Source organism: Anabrus simplex, chromosome 1 (assembly GCF_040414725.1).
Source record: "Anabrus simplex isolate iqAnaSimp1 chromosome 1, ASM4041472v1, whole genome shotgun sequence".
NCBI classification, from domain to species: domain Eukaryota; kingdom Metazoa; phylum Arthropoda; class Insecta; order Orthoptera; family Tettigoniidae; genus Anabrus; species Anabrus simplex.
The window spans coordinates 235,440,819-235,468,115 of record NC_090265.1 but is presented as its reverse complement, the minus strand read 5'-3'; the positions used below and the strand labels follow the sequence as shown (position 1 = coordinate 235,468,115).

The window sequence follows — 27,297 nt, the reverse complement described above, 5'->3', positions numbered from 1 at the left end:
AATCAAGATTGTTCACTTCTGCCCATTAAACGAGTCTCAAGACACATTCATCATTTGATTAATATTTCCTCTCCTGGTGATGGCTGTTGACATCACCTAGATTAGTAGGTACAGTAGAGTCTCGCTCATCCGACCTTCGCTTACCCGACATTCCGTGTTATCCGACACTGGTAGACTTCATTTGAACTTTTGGTGGAGACTAAATTCAGGCACACCCGCTGCGGAGGGTGCGACCATGGGACAAGCACTGGCCTGACCGCTGGCGGTAGGACAGTTTTTTCTCAAGGACAGATGCAGTGAGTCTTAAGTCATTTTTCATTGTAGTATTGGTTGGGTGCGGATGTTATAATTTTCATATCCTCTGTGAATATAGCGAGTAAATGGAACAAAGTGATTGTTTCTATGGAAGACAAGTTGAGTGCATTAAAGAGACTGGACAAAGGGGAAATTCTTCAAAATGTGGCTTCAGATTATGGTGTTGGATGTGTTACAGTGGGAGACTGGAAAATAAGAGAGGGAAGAAATTGAAAAGTGTTGCTCTACCAGAGCAGAGAAGAAATGAAAAATGTGAGTACGAAAAAGTAAGTGAAGCACTATTTCTTTGGTTATCTCAACACCGGGAAAAGGGCCTGCCAATATCTGGTCCCATTCTGCAGGAAAAGGCTGTGTATTTCCAGAAGGAGTTTAATGAAGGGGACCCTAATTTTCCTGCCAGTGCTGGGTGGCTTGATCGGTGGAAAAAGCGGTACGGCATTAGGAAGCTTAATATCTGTGGAGAAAAGTTTCTTTTTGTAAGACATCTGGTATGTTTTCGTTCAATACTCCATGCACTGTACAATTGAATTGATAATTCAATAAGTAGAGCACCGTAAAACATCTCATTATTTTAGCCTTCCTGTTTGTTTTAGTTCATTTTCAAAGTTATTCCGTATTATCCGACATTTTCGGTGATCCGACGTACTCCAGGTCCCGTTTACGTCGGATAATCGAGACTCTACTGTATAACAGAATCAGGCCATGGTATATTAGGAGGCTTATAGACATTTGTGATGGTAATATCATTTACTTTAATTACAACTATGTGAATATTCTCATCTACACTTTACCGTAGCAATGTAATATTGGTGATAGAATTATGAACAACTGTTGTTATACCATAGGAACTGTCATAAGTCGCACCTATTGCAGTGTAACTAGGAATATGAACTCTTTTGCAGAATTGCTCTTCAATTTGATGATGAAAAACATTCACATTTCTGTTAGGTTCTTTTAGTCTTTAATCTAATCAGTATATTTTTTGTTTTGTTTTTAGACCTCACATGTTTAACGTGTTACATGCAATTGTCACTAGCAAGATGTCAATATTGTTCAATGGTTCCCTGTTGAAGTTCACCACAACATAAAATAAGACTGATCCACGCTACAGGAGGATGTTTGCCCTAATTTAAATATTTCTATGCATTTTTTTATGTGTGACACATAATTTGGTTCTCACTACATCAAGACCTTGTGTATCAACACATCAAAGAACAGTTGTAAGACTTCAGTCATTAGCTTGCCAGTAATATGTGTGATGTTTTACGACTTGATAGATGCACTTTTTATTCATATTTTAATTCCACTGTTCTTTTTTTAATAATTCAGTGTAAATGGTTTAGTACTGATGGTATTTAGCTGAAGATGTCCACTAAATGGACAAAACATGTACCAGTATTTGCTGTCAAGTAATAACTTTTATCTGAATAAATAGTGTATTGAATTAGTGGATCTTTTACATTTGTATGCTATACCGAGTTTAATACAATGAAATTTGGCAAATAATATGGCATTAGATGTAAGGGCTTAGAAAACAATTCACAGTACACTTGAGTCAAAGGTTTAGGTTCTAAGTGGAATTTCATGATATTTGAATGTTGTTCAGACTTTGACCAGTAGAAACTGAATTACTGAATTGATCAATTACATCCAATTACTTATAATTTATGTGTATTAATGTTAATAATGTACTCTCTTTTCAAGAATCAGTCTATCCTTTTTAGTACTGGTAAGTAACTAGAAACCTCTATGTACTTGAACAAAATAACAATATCTTTTGCAAATGTTAAGAAATAAATTTCAGCAAATACTATCTGATTACCTTAACTACCAGAGCATTGGTTAGTATCCTCAAATTGCTCTTTGTATTGTTAGCCAGTAACCCATAAGCTGAACTCCATCGCCTTCCTTCATACATTGTAACTTGAGTTTTCATGAAACCTGTAAATTCAAATAAATAAATAAATAAATAAATAAATAAATAAATAAATAAATAAATAAATAAATAAATAAATAAATAAATAAATAAATAAATAAATAAATAAATAAATAAATAAATAAATAAATAAATAAATAAATAAATAAATAAATAAATAAATAAATAAATAAATAAATAAATAAATAAATAAATAAATAAATAAATAAATAAATAAATAAATAAATAAATAAATAAATAAATAAATAAATAAATAAATAAATAAATAAATAAATAAATAAATAAATAAATAAATAAATAAATAAATAAATAAATAAATAAATAAATAAATAAATAAATAAATAAATAAATAAATAAATAAATAAATAAATAAATAAATAAATAAATAAATAAATAAATAAATAAATAAATAAATAAATAAATAAATAAATAAATAAATAAATAAATAAATAAATAAATAAATAAATAAATAAATAAATAAATAAATAAATAAATAAATAAATAAATAAATAAATAAATAAATAAATAAATAAATAAATAAATAAATAAATAAATAAATAAATAAATAAATAAATAAATAAATAAATAAATAAATAAATAAATAAATAAATAAATAAATAAATAAATAAATAAATAAATAAATAAATAAATAAATAAATAAATAAATAAATAAATAAATAAATAAATAAATAAATAAATAAATAAATAAATAAATAAATAAATAAATAAATAAATAAATAAATAAATAAATAAATAAATAAATAAATAAATAAATAAATAAATAAATAAATAAATAAATAAATAAATAAATAAATAAATAAATAAATAAATAAATAAATAAATAAATAAATAAATAAATAAATAAATAAATAAATAAATAAATAAATAAATAAATAAATAAATAAATAAATAAATAAATAAATAAATAAATAAATAAATAAATAAATAAATAAATAAATAAATAAATAAATAAATAAATAAATAAATATAAATAAATAAATAAATAAATAAATAAATAAATAAATAAATAAATAAATAAATAAATAAATAAATAAATAAATAAATAAATAAATAAATAAATAAATAAATAAATAAATAAATAAATAAATAAATAAATAAATAAATAAATAAATAAATAAATAAATAAATAAATAAATAAATAAATAAATAAATAAATAATAAATAAATAAATAAATAAATAAATAAATAAATAAATAAATAAATAAATAAATAAATAAATAAATAAATAAATAAATAAATAAATAAATAAATAAATAAATAAATAAATAAATAAATAAATAAATAAATAAATAAATAAATAAATAAATAAATAAATAAATAATAAATAAATAAATAAATAAATAAATAAATAAATAAATAAATAAATAAATAAATAAATAAATAAATAAATAAATAAATAAATAAATAAATAAATAAATAAATAAATAAATAAATAAATAAATAAATAAATAAATAAATAAATAAATAAATAAATAAATAAATAAATAAATAAATAAATAAATAAATAAATAAATAAATAAATAAATAAATAAATAAATAAATAAATAAATAAATAAATAAATAAATAAATAAATAAATAAATAAATAAATAAATAAATAAATAAATAAATAAATAAATAAATAAATAAATAAATAAATAAATAAATAAATAAATAAATAGGTGTGGCTGCGTATGAAATATCATTCCGTACACACTCAAGATGATGATGCTTCCGTCGCGGTGAGTAATATTTTCTTCTAATATTGTTACAGTTGAAAGTAAGATCGGTCTGTTTTGTTAAACATAATAAGTAAACATGCCTTTAAGAGATTTTGAAATCATTTATGGCTGATTTATAGTTGCTTTTGTCTAGCAGAGCACAAAAGTTCTATGTTGACATATGTCGACAGTGGGCGCGAATGGGATTGCCTTAGTACTGATACAGAATTTTCATTTATTCTTCTCAGATTGACCCTCGAGCATATCTTAAGCATCCTGGAGGAATCACAAGACATCCTAGATGCTAATATATACACAGAACCACCTGAAAACGCTTTCAATAGTGACCGGGATAGCGATGAAAATGAGTCATGTGGAGATATACTGTAAACAGACTCTCTACTAATCAACTCCAGGCTGGTGCTAAACTAGTGTGTACAAAAATAAGTGAACTTTACCGTTTGACCCCAAAGGGCAGAGAGGAAAATTTAGACCTTCTCGGCTTCACACGGTACATCGTTAGGGCATATGTCCGATCTTGTGCCGCTACGCGTCCTAACGCAGGAAGACCGAGTACAAAAGTGTCTTCACGCGTGTTGCCAGAAGTGCGTTTCGATGGGGTATCCCACTACCTCGAAACAAGAGAGAAGCAAGTGCGGTGCACTCAGTGTGGTAAATCTGCCAGGAAATAGTGCAAAAAATGTGATGTTGGCTGCCACGTCCTTTGTTTCAAGCCATTTCACTCAATGCTAAACCAGACTGGATGATAAAAAGAAGAGTGTAGCCTCAAAACGCAGACTAAACTGTTTTGAAGTTCTACTCGTTTTCCTTTTTTGCTATTTTCAGAGTGATCATACTGGCTCAAAATTCAGTATTGTGTGTATAACAAGTACTACAAACATATGAATATTATTGCCCTTTTGTCTTGAAACAGTGTGCATTCTAAATCGAGACAAAACTGTTTCTCATTTATATTTTGAATCACATATTTTGTAATATTTTGTGCTTATTCAACACTTGTGATTATTATTACATTCATATGAGCTTAAAATGTGAAGAAGAGTTCCTCTATTGAGCACGTCTTTTACCCTACCCGTCCATGCTTACTGTCGACATATGTCGACATGGTAAATCTCCGTGAAAATATGTCAATGAAACCTAAAATCATCATAACCCTTTCATTTAGGTTACAAACAACTGTACATATGAAATATATCGCAATATTCCACAGAAAAATAATTTGGGCAGATATGGGTTAAAAACTCCATTCAAGCTTATTTGTCTACAAATGTCATTCCAAGCCTTGTAATATTCCACTTAGTCAAGCTGTTCATAGTTCCAAGTCTTTCCAGCCCAAAGTTTACAACATTTTTGTAATGCCACACTCTTCTCAAGAATATCCCAGAACAAAACAAGTTACTTTCCTTTGGATCTTTTCCAGTTCTGAAATTAAGTAATACTGGTGAGGGGTCCCATACACTAGAATCATACTCTAATTGGGTTCTTACCAGTGACTTATATGCCCTCTCTTTTACCTTCTGATTCCAACCCCTAAATACCCCCATTATCATATGAAGGGATCTATAACTCTTATTTACAATCCTGTTTATGTGATTACTCCAATGAAGATCTTTCAATATTTTGACTCCTAGGTATTTATAGTGATCCCCAAGAGTTATTTTCACCCCACCAAACCAGTAATTAAAACTGAGAGGACTTCTTGAAACTTAAAACCTGACTGTCCATAACATTTACCAGTATACCACTGTCTGCTGGCCATCTCACAACACTGTCAAGGTCTTTTTGCAGTCAATCACAATCTTGTAACATTTATTACTCTAACAGTACATCATCAACCACAAAAATCTTTATAAATGCGATTCCAGTTCTTTACACATACTATTTAAGAAAACATAAAGTTCCAATACTACTGCACTGCGAGACCCCCCCTCTTAACCCAATGGACTCTCATTTAAATACCCCTGCGTGTCACACTGACTCAGATTTAAATCCCAGTGGAGAAGCTGTTTGTGCAGCACAATGGAAAATATATTGTTAAAAGAAAACTATACAAGATATTAATGTGAAATTTTGTTTGGCCCCGCGGTGTAGGGGGCAACGCGTCCGCCTGTCACCCAGCGGCCCCGGATTCGATTCCCGGCCGGGTCAGGGGTTTTTAATTGTAAATGATTAATATCCCTGGCCTGGGGACTAGGTGTCTGTGTCATCCATAACGTTCCTTTCCTTACATTCAACACTTTACACTACCGCCATTTACAAAATACATGCAGGTTCCTCACATATGGTGCAAGCAGGGGCAAAAGATCTTTCTAGGTCGATGCCCCAAATAAATAGCATTAAAAATAAAAATAAAAAGTGAAATTTTGTCATAAGGTGAACAAATACATATATTCACCTAAAATGATGTTCTTGTGTGATAGATTAGTTGCGGAGGCCTGGCGTGAATGCTTTGCTTATTATCACTCTCTGAGTCACTAGTGAAATATACATTTTCTGACTCATTAATACTATTTACACTCAACAATTCCTCACGCAAATTATTATCTTCTAATTCCTGAAGATCTTCACTTACACTATCATTGGAATCACTATCTAAAACACTGTTAATTAACTTCACTAATTCTTCGTGTTCAGAAACACGCGCGCTGCTAGCTGCCATATTGACTACTGGTTTGAAAGGAATTTGAAATATTTCCGAGTCATCCTATACGCGTGGTGTGAAGGTGAAACAAAGGGAAACTTCGACATACCCTCGCGTCAACCTCCTAGTATATGAAAATCTTAACAGAAGAGCCATCTGTTACAAACTGAGTGGACTATAAGAAAGATACATGAGCACTTGCAATGTGTGGGCTCAACTCGTCATCCGAGTTGTACGCCATGTGAAAGCAAGCGGCCGTGCCTCGTCATCTGAGTTCATAGGGTTAATCATTACAGGATCAGATAACGCTTCACATACTTTAATTCTCTGAGTTTTATTTTCTAGAAATTTAGCCACCCGTTTAACCACAATTTTGTTTAGTCCAATAGAATAATTTTCATCATTCTTCCATGATCTACCCTACCAACAGCCTTGGATAGGTCAATAGCGATACAGACCATTTGACTCCCTCACCTAAAATATCTACTATATCTTGTAGGAATCCTAAAAGTTGAGCCTCGCTGGAATAACCTTTCCTAAACCGAAAAGTAACCAGTTAGTAATTTTGCAAACATGTCTAATGTAATCAAAGAATGCTTTCCCAGAGCTTACAAGCAACATGTCACACTGACTAGCCTGTAATTATCTGCTGTATGTTCAGCACACTTTACTTTGTACACTGGGGCTATAATTGCAACTTTCCATTCATTTGGTATATCTCCTTCATGCAAATTGTAATCAAATAAATATTTCAGTTATGGCACTGTATACTCTATCCAAACCCATTGCCTTTAGTATATCCCCAGAATTCTTATCAATCCCAACTACTTTTCTAGCTGCCAACTTCTGTATCTTTTTATAAATATCTTTACTTTCATAGGTAAATTTCAGTACAGTACTTCACTAGTTATTAGTCACTTCCTCTTCCTGAACATTATCCTTACATCTATCTTTGTATACTCAGTGTTCTCCCTAGAAATTTTCATCAGCCGGGTGTCAGGAATGAGTAACTGGGCGGAGAATACTACGTAAAACTTCAATATGAAAAAAATTAAATTCATTGACCTCAGGGCATTAACAATAATATCAGACAGGTAAACATTTACTGCAAAATTGAACTATTTGAGTGTTATTACGAACAAGATATAACAGAGTATTTTGAAATTCAAGTTCTCTACTGCTCCCTCCAAATCATGTAACATTGGGCTTAGGCCTACCACTCGGTCGCGGTGGACATGCGGACTGCCATACGGGTTTGTGACATCATGCGGAATAGAGGACTCGCATAAGATTCCACACTAATCCAGACACCACTCGTGCACAACACTACGTGGTGGTCAAGCTAAACATTTGATCTCCGATGTAATTGATGCAATTATGCTGACAATAATGATTTATCATTTTAATGAACAGTTCTGCAGTAGTTACATGTTAATTTGGAGCCCCCAATGACTCAAATATGTATTAATATTATGTAATTAGCACATATCTAGTTTATACTAGCCGGGCGGTCTGAAAAAATGTCCCATTAAAAACGTCCTAGGGAGAACACTATATAATGCTAAGTAAATACTTCTGCCTTCTGTAAATTTTCAGACATACACTCTCTTTGGTCATTTATAATTCCTGGAATGTCCTTCCTGAAACCTGTTTCTGCCTTAACATATCTATACATCTCCTGCCATTTTTCACTAAAACTCATGACTGCTAATTATGCTTGCCATCATGTTCTACTCAGCTGACTTTTTCCCTAAATTTAATTTCTTGGTAAATTCCTTCAATTTCTCCTTACTTCCACAACCTTTCATAATTCTATTTCTTTCCAACCTGCACTTCTTCTTTAATCTCTGTATCTCTCTGTTATAATATAGTGGGTCTTTGCCATTCCTTACCATATTTAAAGGTACATACCTGTTTTCACACTCCTAAAAAATTGCCTTACACCCATCCCATAGGCTGTTCATATTTTTATTTTCCATTTTCAATCAATCTGCCTGCCGGCCTGCCTTATCAACCATATGATACTGTCTAAAATTCCTATTTTTACAACCTTTATATCACATGTATTTTATACTACAATGAAAACAGCTTCATGATCATCTATCATTTCAGTATCTGTATAAAGCTTATCTGGCTTTATCAGTGTTGTAACCAAGGTTGAAGTTTACAAAACACAACTTTTATTGCTTCACTTTATGATATTTACACAAATAACTGAAATTTATATTGAAGCAAAAAGGAATATTGAATCTTGAGAAAAGTCTGTCTTTATACAATATGTACAGGTTTGCAGTCTTTATATACACTTCTATCTTGAAAAGATAGTCTTTGTGAATTGACACGTTGATAGTCGAGAACTATCTGGCACACTAACATAAATGTTCATGAGAGTCCTTGTTTGTTGAAGTGCCTGAATTCTTAAAAAAGCAAGTTCAATTGATTGAAGAAATTCCACCTAGCGAAACTAAGGGAGCTTGCATAAGTTAGGGAATGAAAATGGCTTGTAAAAGAATTACGGAACATAGGCAGTGGAAACAGGTAAGGGAGCGGTGACCAGAGGTGAAACCTCGTACTGCCAGAAATTCAGTCCACCTGGTCGAAGCACATTTTCAAGAGGAGTAGCCTCCGTGCTCGACGTAGGGTGTATTCTGGAGCTGGACACCGGGGCAAGTGGGCGAGTAAGCAGGCAGGGAGCTCGTATTTATAGTACACTCGATGGTCAGGCACGCGCACTGGGGGCTGCGCGTCGAAGCTAGCAGAATGATACACAGGCGCGCGTGCAGCTGGCTGGCGGAGCGAGAAGGGATCGCCGGACATACAACACCCTCCCCTCCTAAATACGCCGGTACGGCGTGAAACGGCGGCGGCGCTGGCGGCGACTGCGATGCTGGGGCGGAGCTGTTGATGTTTCTGTTGTATTGTCCGGAGCTGGAACTGGGCGGAGTGGCGCTGTCTCGTCCTGAAAGGAACCCATTGTTATTAAATGATCTAAAGCGCGTTCAGCAATAGATTTATCTGGTTTAGCAATAGCATCAATAGCTGGACAGGGGCGGTAGCGCAGACGTATCTGATCTTGATGGCGGCAGATACGTTTCTCCGTAGTCTGTATCTCGTATAGACGATGACCCAAAGATCTGCAGATGACTCCAGGTATCCAGAGTGGGGTGGATTTGAATGTCCTGGTGTAGACCTTGTCGTTGAGGGAGAACTGCGTTGTTGAGGTCTTATGCTGGGCCGGGAGAGGCTGTAACAGAGAAAGCAAAGTTCTGTGAGGTCGTCCATGGAGCTTCTGTGCAGGAGTGATATTATCAGCGCCGGGTAGAGTTCTGTAGTTGTTTAAGAGTTGGAGCAAGGCTTGGTCTTTAGTTAAGCCTGAAGAGACAGCTTTCTTCATACTTCTTTTAAATGTTTGTACGAAGCGTTCAGCTTCACCATTAGATTGAGGGTGAAAAGGTGGTGCTAGGATATGACGAATGCCATTATGTGTACAAAAATTCTGAAAAGCAGTAGCTGTAAATTGAGGTCCGTTGTCCGAAATGAGTACTTGCGGTAAACCTTCTGTAGTAAAGATTTTCTGGAGAGCACGAATGGTAGCTTCGGTTGTAGTAGTCGAATGCATATCCACAACATATGGAAAGTTTGACAGTGAATCGATGACTATTAACCACATGGAATTGAGGAAAGGACCTGCGAAATCGATGTGAACTCGTTCCCATGGAGTAGTAGCAGGAGGCCATGAAGCAAGATCAGAAGACGGGGCGTTCTGATTCGTTTGACATTGCTCACAATGACGTATTAGCTTTTCGATGGCGGCATCAATACCGGGCCAGTAGCAGTGTTGACGGGCGAGTTGCTTTGTTCTGGAGATACCCCAATGGCTTTGGTGTAATAATTCGAGAACTTGTTTCTGTAGGCTAAGTGGGATAACCACTCGGAAGATGGTGCCTGCTTCTAGTAGTACAACTCCGGCACGAGTCGTGAGACGATGCTGCATACGATGATAAGGTGCCAGGTGGGCAGGAAGTGTGCGCTGAAGAGGCCAACCGTTGCGGATGTAAGTACGTACCGTAGCAAGTGTACTGTCCTTATCCGTAGCTTTAGCTATGCAGGTAGCATCAATAGGAAAACTGGATACAGTATCTTCAAGTTCTATGTCCAACTGAAGACATTCAGATTCTTGAGAATCGAAGGCAGTATCAGGACCAACGGGTAAGCGGGAGAGGGCATCAGCATTACAATGCTGGGATGTGGCTCGATATACAATCTGATAGGAATAATCAGAAAGGAACATGGACCATCTTTGAAGCTTTCTGAGGGAATTCTCTGGGATCTTATTACCAGGATGGAATAAGTGTACGAGAGGCTTATGATCGGTAATGATCAGGAAATGGTTGCCATAGAGATATTCATTGAAACGGCGAATACCAAAGATGATGGCTAAAGCTTCTTTCTCTATCTGTGAGTATCGACGTTGATGGTCATTAAGTGTTTTCGAAGCGAAGGCGATGGGGCGTTCTTGTCCATGACGATCCTTCTGGGAGAGAACGGCACCGACACCGTAGTCTGAAGCGTCAGTAGCTAGCGTGATGATCTTGTCGGACTGAAAATGAGTGAGTTGTATAGCTTGAATTAAGGCGTTGTTGATTGTTTTCCATGCCTGTTGGCCTTGCGGAGTCCACTGAAACTTAACACCTTTTTTACGTAGAGCGTTTAATGGAGCTGCCACTGTAGCGAAGCGTGGAATGAACTTATTATAATAGTTCGCTTTGCCTATGAAGGACTGAAGCTGCTTGAGGTTCTGAGGTGCTGGCATGTTTACTATCGCTGAGACATTCTGTGTACTAGGACGAATTCCATTCTTATCAAGTATATGTCCTAGGTAGTGAACTTGAGGCTGAAAGAAGGTACATTTAGCGAGATTCGCTCGTAGGCCATTGTCTTTCAATTTCTGGAGAAGGAGGCGTAGATTAGTTAGATGTTCCTGATGATCTTTTCCAGTAACAATAATATCATCCAGGTAGTTAGCACAACCGGGAATGGAGGCGGTGAGTTGAGCCAAATAGCGCTGAAAAATAGCCGCTGAGGATGAAACACCGAATGGGAGCCGCTGGAGCTGGAGCAGTCCGAGAGGAGTGTTGAGTGTGAGAAATTTCTTAGATTCTTCGTCTAAAAGTAGCTGGAGATATGCTTCTTTAAGATCAACTCGAGAGAAGAATTGTCCACCAGAGAGACGACGGAATAAGTCTTCCGGACGTGGAATAGGAAAGATATCTGTGTCGAGTTGTGCGTGGACTGTAGATCGAAAATCGCCACAAAGTCGAACATTACCATCAGGTTTCTTGATTACCACTAGTGGAGTAGCCCATTGACTAGAAGTAACTGGTACAACAATTCCAGTTTGTATCCATCTTTCTAATTCTTTCGTGACCTGGTCTTGAAGTGCTATGGGTACTGGACGAGCTTTGAGGAAGCGAGGCTTAGCTCCGGATTTCAGCTGTATGTGAGCTGTATAGTCTTTGGCTGTTCCGAGCTGAGAGCCGAAGACTTCAGGAAACTGCGCTAGGAGAGCGGTAACGTCAGAAGTAGGATGCAATGTAGATACGACGTTAATGTTGTCATGTATCTGGAAACCAAATAAGTTAAATAGATCCATGCCCATAATGTTTGATGCAGTGTAGTTGTTAACTACGAGAAGAGGAATGGCCTTCTGAATTCCTTTATAACTAGCCTGAAGCTTAATTTGACCTTTGATGTCAATTTTCTTCTTGTTAAATGTCACGAGCTGGATGTCAGCTGGAGAGCATGAAGGTGAACCTAAGTCGTGGTAGGTAGTCAGGTTAATAATAGAGACAGGTGATCCAGTGTCTAATTGAAAATCGACAGATCGCTCAGAGAATGAGAGAGGAATGATGATTTTGTGAGAATCCTTTGTGGGAAGAATAAGATTGATCTGATCAACTTCCATGTCTTGGCGGGGCTGTATATGCTTCCGGCGTGCTGCAGTAGTCTTAGCAGGGCGGAGCGAACTTTGACAGTCTTAAGATGTCCAAGTTTATTACATCGTTCACAAGTAGCTTTGAAAAAACGACAGTCACGACGTTCATGATGCTTGAAACAACCTCGGCAGGAAGGCAGGAGTTTCGAGGTGCTTTTAGAATTGGGCTTCCGTGTAGCATTGCGAGAGGGAACCTGGCGAGAATGCTTGGTGGAGAGCGCCTTATCCGTACGGTTCACTGTAGCAGAGGACTTGCGGGCCTGAGGCGAGACTTGTGCAACTTCGTGTGGAGAAGCTATGGCTGCGGCAGTCTTGGTAGTAAGCTCATAAACCGTAGCAATACGCTGGACGTCTTCTAAAGAAGGGTTACTCTGCTTGACAGCGTCAAAACGTATTTTGTCTTCAGGAGTATGTAAAATTATCATGTCCCGAATGAGAGAATCAGTGTAGGATGAACCACAACCGTCCTTGGAGCAGATGAACTGGCAGGGTTTAGCTAGACCACGCAATTCAGTTATCCATTCAGTATGTGTCTGATGGGGTTGCTTTCTGCTTTGAAAAAATTTATAGCGAGCAGCCACTATGTGAGGAGCTTTGGCATAGTGTTCCGTGAGACGGGCCAAGAGCTGCGGGAAGGGTACCTCAGATAAGTGTTCTTCCGGACTTAATTTACGTAGTAATTCACACGTAGCATTGCCAACCGAACTAAGAAATAGTGCGCGGCGGCGTGGATCATCTGTGACAGAATGGCAGATGAAATGCTGTTGTAAACGGGCTAAATAAACGGACCATTCTTCCTTAGCCGGATCAAAAGCAGAGAACGGAGGAATAGCTGATGGCTGTGTAGAGACAGAAATAGCTTGAATAGCCTGAATTAATGCTGCCTGTTGTTGTTGCATAAACTGTTGTTGTTGCTGCTGTAAGGCTTGGAAGATCGTAGCGAGTTGTTCCGCAGTAGCCATTGCGAGATGCGTGCAAGAATGAGTAAGGTAAGCTGTGTGTCAGAACTGGTTGGAGTGTCGTTGTTATTTAGCACGTCGCCGTAGAGTTGACAACTGGGCCTGTTGAGTTGTGGTGTCGTGTTTACCTCGTTGCTATAGAGTTGGCGATTGGGGCTGATGACGTGTAGTTTGTTGCTTTTGTACCTCGTCGCTATAGAGTTGGCAACTGGGGTCGAAGAATTGGAGGTTGTTGCTTTTTTTACCTCGTCGCCATAGAGTTGGCAACTGGGGTCGAAGAATTGTAGGTTGTTGCGTGTTTTACCTCGTCGCCATAGAGTTGTGTTGTAACCAAGGTTGAAGTTTACAAAACACAACTTTTATTGCTTCACTTTATGATATTTACACAAATAACTGAAATTTATATTGAAGCAAAAAGGAATATTGAATCTTGAGAAAAGTCTGTCTTTATACAATATGTACAGGTTTGCAGTCTTTATATACACTTCTATCTTGAAAAGATAGTCTTTGTGAATTGACACGTTGATAGTCGAGAACTATCTGGCACACTAACATAAATGTTCATGAGAGTCCTTGTTTGTTGAAGTGCCTGAATTCTTAAAAAAGCAAGTTCAATTGATTGAAGAAATTCCACCTAGCGAAACTAAGGGAGCTTGCATAAGTTAGGGAATGAAAATGGCTTGTAAAAGAATTACGGAACATAGGCAGTGGAAACAGGTAAGGGAGCGGTGACCAGAGGTGAAACCTCGTACTGCCAGAAATTCAGTCCACCTGGTCGAAGCACATTTTCAAGAGGAGTAGCCTCCGTGCTCGACGTAGGGTGTATTCTGGAGCTGGACACCGGGGCAAGTGGGCGAGTAAGCAGGCAGGGAGCTCGTATTTATAGTACACTCGATGGTCAGGCACGCGCACTGGGGGCTGCGCGTCGAAGCTAGCAGAATGATACACAGGCGCGCGTGCAGCTGGCTGGCGGAGCGAGAAGGGATCGCCGGACATACAACAATCAGCATGCTTTCTGTCATTTGCATTAACGTTTGATAAACTGAGATTACCCACCTTTCTACATTGTTCCCCACAGAGCTGAATATTTTATCAAATAATTCTGCATCACCGTCAGCCCCAGCCTTTCAAAGACTGTCCACACCGAAATTATCAAGTTGCCTATTATCCTTAGATAAGACCCTTACACCTGGAATTTTATTTTTCACATCCTTAACTTCTTCATTGCTTACAAATTTTTCTTTCACCAGAATGAATACTCCCTCTCCTTTTGAATCAATCCTGTCTCTATGATAAACACTCGAGTTCTGGTAGAAAATTCCCACTGAGCGAGTTGGCTATGCGGTTAGTGGCATGCAGCTGTGAGCTTGCATTCAGGAAATAGTGGGTTCAAGCCCCACAATCACCAGCCTTGAATATGGTTTTTGCATGGTTTCCCATTTTTACACCAAGCCATGGTCCTTTCCTATCCCATCATCACCATAAGACCTATCTGTGTTGGTGCGACATAAAGCAATTTGTAAAAAAAAAAATCTCACATCCATAATATTACTTCTTAGCAATGATTCAACTCCTATTACAATATCTGGTAAATAATATCCATATATATTAAATTATGTACTTAGTTCTATTCCTTTTCTTACAATAATTCTACAGTTTACCACTAACAACTTTATGTCATCCTTACTTGACTCCCAACCTGTACTCTCCATCATCACTCTCTAGTCCACCCAGTTTCGCTGAATATATCTCCCTACAATATGTCTCAACAGACCTCCTAACTTACACTACTACTGTGGTTCAAGTGAAGGCCTTCTGGGCACACCCATGAAGATCTACAAATCTCACTCCCAGTTTCCCCACATACCCACTTCATAGTCTCATTTAAATCCCTAATCATTTCCAAGTCAGTATTTCTCCTACACAGTATCCCACTGACAACAATCTCCACTTCCTTAATATTACTACAAAATACTTACCAGTCTGATTTTCACCATTGAGGTCTCCTATATTATACCCAAGCTCAGCACCAGCTTCCAAGACAGCGCTGGCCAATGGAGTCTCAAACTGAAGATCACTCACAATAACAGGGCCACGTTTAGAATGATATTTGACTGAAAATGCGATTACATTTTTTAAATTGTCAAAGATCTCTTGCAAATATTAGCAAAACTAAAGCAGAGTATATAGGCAAAAAACCAAATATAACAAGAAAAGAAAAATAAGCAGGAAATAAGGAGAGACTGAGATAAGGGCAAAACAGAAAATAAATAAATAAATAAATAAATAAATAAATAAATAAATAAATAAATAAATAAATAAATAAATAAATAAATAAATAAATAAATAAATAAATAAATAATTCAGTAGTAGTATACTCTCAGAAGATAAAAGTGAGAGATGCATGGAAGAAACAAGAACACTTATCTTTTTTTACTATTTGCTTTATGTTGCACCAACACAGATAGGGCTTATGGTGACGAAAAACCACCTTTACAACTACAAGAAAAATATCCCAGCAGTTATGGTCCAGTCAAAATCTTTGATATCCATTCTCCAGCACCAACTGGTACCATACTTCCTGTTTGTGTAGATATGTTTACCTTGAGACCAGCCAACAGAGCACTAACAAATGGCTGAAGGAGCATAAAACAATATTATCACCTTGTCTAATAAAAAATAAAAATAACAAACAACCTCCCATCTTCTCTTACTAAATAAAATTTAAGGAAACCACAGTTCTGGCTACCACCTCCCAAGAATCATACTTATCTCTATACCGAGAAGCTAGAGAAATAATGAAACATGAAAATTGTTTCAATTTTTTTTTTTTTTTAAGTCAGAGGGCTGCTATAGTTGAACGGAGTTTGGTGACTTGTATCAGCCATAAAATGTCACAGGACTGGCCACTGCGTTATAATGTGCATATCTTTATAATATCAATCTGAAAGGTAGGCAAGTTAATAGCAGAAGCCTTCTCACTGCTTCCAAAGAAGAGCCTATCCAGCTCATGTCATTATTTTCAGAGGTGGCTACTGAGGGGTAGTAAATGAACTGGCCCTTTACACTTAAAAGAAATTTTAAGAATAATTGGTTATCAAGTATGTTGGTTTTAACAGAAACATATTTCTGTATTTTTGTATTGTGCGGGAGTCGTACTGTTCTGGCAATGAGTGTGGTGTGATTATGATCAAAGCAACTAAAGAAGTGAAGTAGTCTTCCTTTTATGCTGCTAGACCTCCGGGTGCGGGGCTTAGCTCAATGACTGCTATGACAACTGTCACATCACCCGTTATAGTTTGTCTGTACAGAGACATGTGGTAAAGTAATGAGAGGGATACAGTATATGTTTCTTCTTCCAGTGCGGAACATGCTTCCTTCTTTAGCATTGGGCTGTTTTAAAATTTGAATATTGTTTATGATATAGTGTGTGTTTTATTCGAAATACCATTTTTGCATTGGAAAGACTAAGATAAGAAGGAAGTTTTAAATTGAGGACACCCTTCTGAATCTCTACAAATGTGTGATACAAAAGAAGTGAAACATTCAGATATATCTTTAATTTCAAACAGTTGTGGTTTGAAGAATTATCATGGTTGTGCTCCTCTTCAACTCTGCAGAGATTGTTTTGTTAGCCATGCTTGCATTTTAGCAATAAAAGGAACGTTGCTACTTTGTTGAATACAATACGATTGTTACACACTCAGATTTGGCAGAGCATTTAAACTGCCAGGTAAATTTGAAAACTTTAGAAAGATATTGAAACACAATTTCAGATATCCTGAAGGAAAATGCTCGACTGTATACTCTGCAGTTCAATGAAATTGTATGTCTGAACAGACTTTTCCTATAGTTAGTGGCTAATTCAGTATTCTATTTAAGTAAACAAGAATTAACATTCTGTGGTCACGATGAAACAACAAAATACATCGTGGGAATTTTAAGGAACCATTGATGTTGCTGGTATCAAGGAGTCCTGTAGAAATACAAAACCAGTATTCTAAGATAAGAAGTGTGTTCAGTGGCAAATAAAAATTTATACAAAATTAACTAATTAAGTATATTTCAGATTACATGATTTTTCAAAAACTGAACTGGAAAATGCTATTTTTTTTTTCTGTTCAGGTAGATGATATGACAGATATCACATAGGTGTTTCAGTGTTCTAATAGTGAGGTATGTTAATGCTGATGGAGCTACAGTGGAGTGTTTGTTAGGTTTCTATGTTGTAAATGCCAACAAATCACCAGAAACTTTGTTTGCTTTATTGGACAAACTCTTGGAACCATTTAGCTATGAGCACAAATTAGTAGGACAGTGTTATGATGGTTCAAGGGTGATGTCTGGCCATTTAAACAAACTCAAAAAGAGAGAAAGCTTCTCTTACAGTATTTGTACACTGTTTTGCTCGCCACCTAAATCTAGTCTTACAACAGTGTTGCAAAAAGATATGGAACTGTCATATATTTTTTTCTTCTATTACTGGAATTCCTACCTTTTACCATCACTCAGCAAAGAGAACCTATGGAATTACTTCAGCATCGGGATCACACATTCCAACTGTAACACCTGTCCATTAGAGCTCCAACTCGAAATTATTGGTTGTAACTGAAGACGACTGGGAAAAGGTGAAAGAGGCTTTCAGAACCACTGTTTGCTGTGAACAGTCCAATGATAATTCTACTCAACTTGCCAGAGGTTTTCTTCACGACATGAGCAGTTATGAATTCACATTTCTGGCAGTAGAGTTTCATGACATATTTTATTTGACAGATATCCTGTTTGATGTTTTACAAAAGAAGTCATTGAATGTTAACTACTATATACACTTCCTAACAAAAAAAGTTTAAGCACCCAGAAGGAGTGGTCCAATATTATCCCATTTCAGTATACATATATACCATTGATGTGTGAGTAAATGATTAGATTTACAAGGATCTGTAATGTGTAGAATGCTCACCAGAGTGCATTCGTGATGGCACTGCCCTGTTGTTGATAAGTTGTTTACCAGTCAACTGCTGGGAGACAGACCGTTAAGCAAGACGTGCAGAGGGGACTATGTACAGTACGAAGCACCCGCAATGCCTCGCAGATGCTTTAGATAGCCTATCCACCAACTGACAGCATTTGACAGAGGCCACATTGTGGGACTGCATGAGACTGGTTGGTCGTATTGTGCAATTGCCAGGTATATGGGCCATTCAGATGCCACACTGGCCCAATGTTGGACTCAATGGGTACATGAGGGCACCCAATCATGTCGTGCAGGTTTGAGTTGACCAAGAAACACCATCCTGAGGGAAGACCGTCGTATGGTGCGCCAGGTATTGCGGGATCCCATAACTTTGGCACCCACCATCTGCGAACATGTACTAGAGACTCTACAACATCCTATGATTGCCTGCACAGTATCCTGACGACTCGCATCCGCCGGATTGGGGACCTACCGCCCCATGTGTCGGTTACCATTGACACCAGAACACCAATGCCTGCGTTTGGAAGGGTGCCTTGCCCGGGAGGCATGGACAGAGGACAACTGGCGTTGCATCATGTTCAGCGATGAGTCCCGCTTCTCCATAACCTCCGATGACCATCGTGTGAAGGTTTGGCGGCGTCAAGGACAGAGGCCAGATCCTGCCCATATTGTGGAAAGATACACAGATGTAATCCCTGGCATCATGGTTTGGGGAACCATAGGATATGCATTCAGGTCATCTCTAATAGTGCTTCAGCAGACATTGATGGCCCAGCGATATGTCACAGACATTCTGCGTCCCCTCGTCCTACCCCTTATGGCACAGCACCCTGGGACAGTGTTCCAACAAGATAATGCACGTCCACAGACAGCAAATGTGTCTATGGACTGCCTAGAGTATGTTGAGGTCCTTCCATGGCCAGCAAGATCCCCAGACCTCTTCATCATTGAACACATGTAGGATGACATCGGAAGGGGACTCTGTCCCAGTACTAACCTGTGGGATCTGAAGGGACAGCTGCAACAACTGTGGATGAACTTGTCTCGGGAGAGGAACTAAAGGCTGCTTGATAACATTCCGAACTGCATAAGGGCATGCATTGCGGCCAGGGGGGGTGCGACACCCTACTGACTTGGTGCCAACATTCCACCTGTAACTGCCAATGGCCTTGTCTCTTTCATCCCATATTGTAATCAGTTCAATAATGACACATGGTCCTTCAGCATATGTAGTTTCATTCACTTTCAACCACTCCTTTTGAGTGCTTAACTTTTTTTGTCAGGCAGTGTATAAAAAATAAGGGCTACTTGTGATATGCTAAGAAATGAGGGGAACAAACAATATTTTATAGTTAGCTTGGAAGGAAAGGCTGGTATGCACCTCACATGAGAGTACAGCTCCCTTCCTCAGGATGAATACGTTCAGATTTATTGAGCCTTATACGAGGGCTGTAAATAAAGTTGTGGCAACATAGTCCAGACATTCGCAGAAGATTGGACATGTGCAAATAGGATATAGGAGTGTTCAGGTGGCGCTGTTGTAGATGTGTAGTATGCATTTGATGAGCTTCCAGTTGAGAGTCTTGCTGCTGTGTGAAATGAAGTGTGTCAATTTCACCACTATAAAGCATGTTTTCAAAAGGTGAACAGCGTTCGTAGATTAAAATCGAGGTTGCCTGTGGCGAAAATGAATCATAATGTTATCGAGGTTTATGTGAAGCCTGTGGCGAGAATGCATTACCATATAGGACGGTTGCACGATGGGGCAAGGCGTTTAGTGCAGGTCGGAATGAGACTGCAGGTTTGTACCACACAGGTCGGCTGTCCACTCCTAGAGATCAGATTGACATCGTGAGTGGTCTTGTTTCCGTAGACCATCGATGGACTGTCCAGGAATTATCCGTAGAGGTTGGTCTCATTCATCAAACAGTGTGGCACATAGTGATGAAATGTCCTGACATGAGGAAAATTGCACCCTGTTGAGTTACTACTACTATTACATTCTCACATAATCATAATGAACATGGACCTATGACGTATTAAACTACACTCAGCATCTGGTGATATGTAGGTATATTTACTCTTGTAAGATATGAGGTACCGAGCTCAATAGCTGCAGTCGCTTAAGTGCGGCCAGTATCCAGTATTCGGGAGATAGTGGGTTCGAACCCCACTGTCAGCAGCCCTGAAGATGGTTTTCTGTGGTTTCCCCATTTTCACACAAGGCAAATGCTGGGACTGTACCTTAATTAAGGCCACGGGCGCTTCCTTCCCACTCCTAGCCCTTTCCTGTCCCATCATCGTCATAAGACCTATCTGTGTTGGTGCGACGTAAAGCAACTTGCAAAAAAAAAGATACGATGTTATGTTTTACAAACAAGGGAATTTTTATTATTATTATTATTATTATTATTATTATTATTATTATTATTATTATTATTATTATACAAATTAAATTTATTATATGCATTAAACTACATGTAACAGCTGTTGATATGTAGGCCTATTCACTCTGAAAATGCATGAAGTTGGCTCACAGTGGTATCTTATTTTATAGGTATGCCACAGACATTTCAAAGCCAGTGATGTTTTGTGGGAAGTAACTGCTACAGTACTGATTCTAAGACAGGAAAAACTTTAACTGCTCCTCTTTCAAGACCATGACTGTCAGAGAATGCAGTGCCCTGTATCTTTCCCAACTGTCCATCATATTTATCTTCACATTCTACCAGTTCAAGAGAAGAACCAGATAAAAAGTGAAGTAGAATATAGAGAGAATCAATAAACAGAGTGATTGAAGACAATAACAATAGTCATGCCTCATACACAGACTGAATTTCAGTCCACAATCTGTGTGTTTAAGTCATCAGTCCATAGACTGGTTTGATGCCACCCTATCCTGTGCTAACCTTTTCATTTCTACGTAACTACTGCATCCTACATCTGCTCTAATCTGTGTTTCATATTCAAACCTTGGTCTACCCCTACTGTTCTTACCACCTACACTTCCTTCAAAAACCAACTGCACAAGTCCACAATCTAACAGAGCAGAAAAGAAAAATAAACATGTTGATATCTGATGGTTGGTGTACTGTGGTGAAGGAAATGCAAGTAATTTTTCTGTACATGAATACATTAAAGCAACCGCACTGCATAACATATATAATAATTGAAGAGGACATGACCTCAAAAGTGTATTCTAAAGGGTTTTTATTGCAGTGTAAATTTTCTAATGTAGACAAAATTAGCAACAGAAATGAGGTACATTCTTTAGTTACAAAATTCCATAGCTACATTACAGGGAATGAGTGTAATAGTGTGCAGAAACATATAACAAATAAGTTAATTCTAGGCCTAGTGGGTGAACTGAACACTGAGGAAGATGACCCCACATTTAATTTAATCAAATCACAGTTAAAACTTCCTTAGTTCCTAAACACAAAAGGGAGTATGATAATTATTTTCTTGTTATTTGTTCAATCTTCCAATTGATTCCTCCTCATGCTTACAAATTGATGAGACATAGAAGTAATTTAATTTTGCCACATGTCAATACTTTGAAAAAAGTATGTTCCAGAGTATGTAGCCCAATATTAGAACAGAACCCTACATACTTTTTGGAGTACATAAAACAGAAAGTTCAAGGTTTTCAACAGAATGACAAATTTATAACACTGGCAGTAGATGAAATTCACATTAAACCATATATGGACTTCAAGGGAGGAAGCATTGTAGGTTCATGTGCTTATACTACAAATTTTCCTACATCAACACATGTATTTATGATCCAGAACATTTTATCATCAAAGAAGGAAGTACCATAATTCATATTCTCCCTGTGTCCAAGTTAACAGGTGATGATTTACACAGTATCATGTCAAAGGTTATTCTTGGTTTGGAATCTATGGGATTTAATGTTCTGGCTGTTGTGACTGATAATAATGCTATCAATACCAAAGCAATGTCAAAATTTTCAAATCCACCCCCACTGAGTACTGTAATCCTGGAAATCCTAACAAGCCTCTTTTTTTTAATCTCAGTGACACTGTGCATTTATTTAAATGCATCAGAAATAATTGGCTCAAACAGAAAACTGATGGTTTGGAATTGTGTATGCTGACTTTGATGATTTTTCTAAAGTTAAAGTTGTATCTTTCAAAGCTATAAGGGACTAGTTTGAGGTTGAAGGAAATGACCTTGTAAAGCATGACTGTTAAAGCTCTATTGCCTTCAAGTTTTGAAAGACAAAATGTGAAATATGTGTGACAGTTGTTTAATGACCGTATAGTAAATACTTTACTAGTTGTAGGAGAAAAACACAACCTACACCCTCCCTAAGAAAGACTCATCAAGGTTGCAGGCATCCGAGATGAAGTTCCTTAGGTTCACAATTCAAAACACCAAACTGGACAAGTTAAGGAATGATGTGGTTAGGAAGGAAGCTGGGATTGTTACATCATTGTTAGATCGGGTCAGCATGTCCAGACTGAGGTGGTTTGGGCGTGTAATGAGGATGGAGCCAACAAGGACAGCATATGTTAACTTGGAGAGACATGTGGCAGGGAAAGGGATGGTGGGAAGACCAAGAACCCACTGGATGGACATCATAAAGATGGACATTGCAGATTGGGGAAGGACACTGGAGGACGTCATTAACAACAGAACGTATCTCAATATGACATTAATTAATTAATTCATTCATTTAGCTTCCAATAACTGTACAATTACATATTTTGAAATATGCCAACAGTATAAGAGTTGTCGAGTGATAACGGAGTGATAATGGAAGAGGCTCGCCAACAGTACCCGGGAAAGTGGAACTGTAAAATGATGATGATGATGAGGGCACAGCTGAATTTATAAAAGTAATCACTACCTGGTGGCATATTGTTAATGTAAAGACCCCTTTCAAAGGTGTAAGACTTAATAATAAATTTCAACAGCCTCTCAGCAACAAACCTGGTGATGAACGGAAGGGTTTTTTAATGAAGTTTGTAGAATGGTTAGATCACTGGGATAATCTAGGTCTGCAACGTGGCAAATTGTCTAGTCAAACGCACAGGACTCTTACTCAATCAACTTGCTGCCTTATACAGCTAACAGTTTTGTTCAGAAGTACTGAAATGGTCATATTTTCTTCTGGGAAAGATTTAAACAGATGCATTAGAGGCACGATTTGGTGAATACAGACAACTTGCGGGTGGCCAGTACCATGTTTCTGTTAGACAAGTGTTTGAAATTGAGAAAAACAAAATCATAATCATGAATTCAATTGAACTTCCCATTTCTAATGGTAGCACTTCTACTGCCTGAGGCATTCACAGCCCAGCACACATATTTCTGACATTGTGACTTTTCTTATTTTCGTGTTCCCTCAAATGAATATAGATGCACAGATTAAAAAAAAAAAAAAACCCAAAGGTAGATCTAGAAGGAAGTAGTGAAAAGTGAGTAATAAGAGGTCAGTGTAATATTCTTGACAGCTGATTTATTATAATAATATAATTATAATAATATAGAAAGCAGAGAGAAAAATACCAGATTGGCCTGAAAATGAGATGACCTTGCGAAGGATGTCAAATTGGACATTAAGTTGGCAGATTCCTAGTGGCAGCAACAATACAAGCAGTGACAAGGTACATTTTATCAGTGGCTGACTCAGCTAATGGATCCATCCAGGGTGATGATACGCGTTGTAAGAGTGTAAAGGATAGGAGGAATGAGTGGACAATTCAAGAGTGTTTCTAAATATGTTCCATGTGTTACGTGTTTGGTTACAACAGGCATTATTGTACAAAAAACAGCAAAGTGTATGTATAGTGACTAGTGTTGAGGTTAAACAGGGAAATGCTTAATGTTACTGTGATGAGATGTTGAATCTTGAGACTTGGATAAGGTAGATTTTGATGTACATACGCTGATGAAGGGAGTTAAGGCTCCCAAAACATGTACATATAAATTATTCAAATACTAATAATATATTGACAGGGCGGGCCAAACAATCACCCGTTGTACATTATTATTAGGAAAGGTTAACATTAACAAATAGAAGAGACTAATGGATTTTTTCCAAAGGTGTTAACCGAGGTATGTTTCTTGTTCCACTACTGTATGTAATGTAACCTGTCTTCTAAAAAGTTACTATAATAAGGGTTATAATTAAAGTGATGCCATAAAATAGAGTTTGTTTGTATATTTTTTTAAAACTGTTAAAATAATGTATTCAGTATAAACCCGTAGATATGATTCAATTATGCGCAGTACATGCTTAAAAATGGTATTTTCTATATCTCAAAATTTCGTTAACTCGAAATAAAATTCAGCTCCCGAGGTGATTAGAGATATCGAGGTTTCACTGTATGTATTGATATTTTCTGTAGCGTCGACCAATGTCCTATTTCACACCTTTTATATTTCCTGAGTTACTTAAAGGAGAAATGTTACATTTTAAAATGCCCATCTAGCTACAGCCTAATAACTTCAAGATTAATTTGATAACCCTGTTTCTCTTTCTCCTGAATGAGAACAGTTAACAAGGCAATCCGTTTTATTAAATTTTCCTGTCTTTGATTCTTCGAATGCTTTTCTTGTTGTACCAAACATTCTTAACTTTTCTTTGTCTTCCTGCCAACGACATATATCACACTCGGAAACAACAAACTTAAATTAAGAACTAGTGTTAGATTTAATGGTCCACCCAATCAATATACTTCACTTTACAAGTATAATAATTTCGTGTGGCTATTTCTAGCTGAGTGCAGCCCTTGTAGGCAGACCCTCCGATGAGGGTGGGCGGCATCTGCCATGTGTGGGTAACTGCGTGTTATTGTGGTGGAGGATAGTGTAATGTGTGGTGTGTGAGTTGCAGGGATGTTGGGGACTGCACAAACACCCAGCCCCCGGGCCATTGGAATTAACCAATGAAGGTTAAAATCCCCAACCCGGCCGGGAATCGAACCCGGGACCCTCTGAACCGAAGGCTAGTACGCTGACCATTCAGCCAACGAGTCGGACACTTTACAAGTGAAAACTATTTAATATAAAAATATATTAAATATACAGTACAACCCCGTTTAACCAAACTTCGCTTAAATGAAACCCGGCTTAACCAAAATGCTCTGGCAAAATTGTATTTTAATATTTTGTTTTTTACCCTCTTGTTTTTAGCCATTGATATTAGTAATTCTCTTGCTATATGTGCTGAGAGCTACTAGGCAAACCCTATTTTTTATATTATGACTTATGCCAGAATGCACGTGTAGCATAAAATAAAACAGTTTCTTACCCTCTAGTTCATTACATGATATGTTTTTTCTTGAACAAGCAGGAATTATTATTACTGTATTATTATTATTATTATTATTATTATTATTATTATTATTATTATTATTATTACTGTATTATTCGTCATGAAGACCTTGACAATGGAAGTTTTGAGAATCCAGTTACAGCATATGATGGATTTAATGCAATGGAGGTAAGACTGATATCAATTTTTAAAAATTAAAATACAGTACCACATGCTTAAATTACAGTACTGTAATAAAATTACTGTATACAGTATTCACTTTATGCATTTTTAAAGTTAAATGTCGAATTTAACTTCAGAAAATATTTATCGTGTGTCATCCAAAAAAACACGTCAACCAAAGTGGCTGCGTCCTCTTTATTTCGGATAAACGGGGTTCTACTGTACTTTGGAACATGTTTCGTCGCATTTGAGACTTCTTCAGCCATAATGTTTCATAGCAGAATACAATGCTCATTGTTGCTGTCTAATGATTTAAAAATGGAAGAACCCACGCCTTTTAAGAACTGTTTGAGAATACATACCTACATACATACATACATTATCATTATAGACTGTTATGCCTTTCAGCGTTCAGCCTGCAAGCCTCTGTGAATTTACTAAATGTTGCCACAATCCTCTATTTGCAACTAGTGCTGTGGCCTCATTTAGTTCTATACCTCTTATCTTTAAATCGTTAGAAACTGAGTCTAACCATCATTGTCTTGGTCTCCTTCTACTTCTCTTACCCTCCATAACAGAGAACATTACCAAGCTCGATAGCTGCAGTCACTTAAGCGCAGCCAGTATACAGCATTCGGGAGATAGCGGGTTCGAACCCCACTATCAGCAGCCCTGAAGATGGTTTTCCGTGGTTTCCCATTTTCACTCCAGGCAAATGCTGGGGCTGTATCTTAATTAAGGCCATGGCCGCTTCCTTCCCAGTCCTAGCCCTTTCCTGTCCCATCGTCGCCGTAAGACCTGTGTCGTGCGACGTGAAGCCAATAGCAACAGACAACAACAGAGTCCATTATTCTCCCAGGTAACCTATCCTCCTCCATTCATCTCACACGACCCCACCACCGAAGCTGGTTTATGCGTACAGCTTCATTCATCAAGTTCATTCATAACTTAGCATTTATCTCCTCGTTCTGACTACCCTTCTGCCATTGTACCCACATGTTTGTACCAGCAATCATTCTCACTATTTTCATGTCTGTTACTTCTAACTTATGAATAAGATATCCTGAGTCAACCCAGCTTATGCTCCCGTAAAGCAAAGTTGGCCAGAAAACAGTCCTATGTAAAGATAGTTTCATCTGGGAGCTGACTCCTTCTTACAGAACACTGTTGATTGCAACTGCGCGCTCACTGCGTTAGCTTTACTACACCTTGATTCAATCTCACTTACTATATCACCATCCTGGGAGAACACACAACCTAAATA

At 37.2% G+C, this 27,297-nt stretch overlaps 1 protein-coding gene across 6 annotated transcripts in view; it reads right to left on the bottom strand.

Annotated features, from left to right (window-relative positions):
* The window catches only part of LOC136886096 (glucose dehydrogenase [FAD, quinone]), a 123,769-nt gene that overhangs the window by 69,572 nt on the left and 26,900 nt on the right, over positions 1 to 27,297 (bottom strand). For 5 of the 6 annotated variants that reach the window (XM_067158834.2, XM_067158850.2, XM_067158859.2 and 2 more), the window contains 2 exons: positions 15,567 to 15,701; positions 2,138 to 2,256 (listed from right to left, as the gene is read on the bottom strand). In XM_067158834.2, the coding sequence (XP_067014935.2) occupies positions 2,138 to 2,256; positions 15,567 to 15,701 (254 nt within the window). The remainder of the gene's footprint in view (positions 1 to 2,137; positions 2,257 to 15,566; positions 15,702 to 27,297) is intronic. The other variant, XM_067158840.2, reaches the window with a different exon arrangement.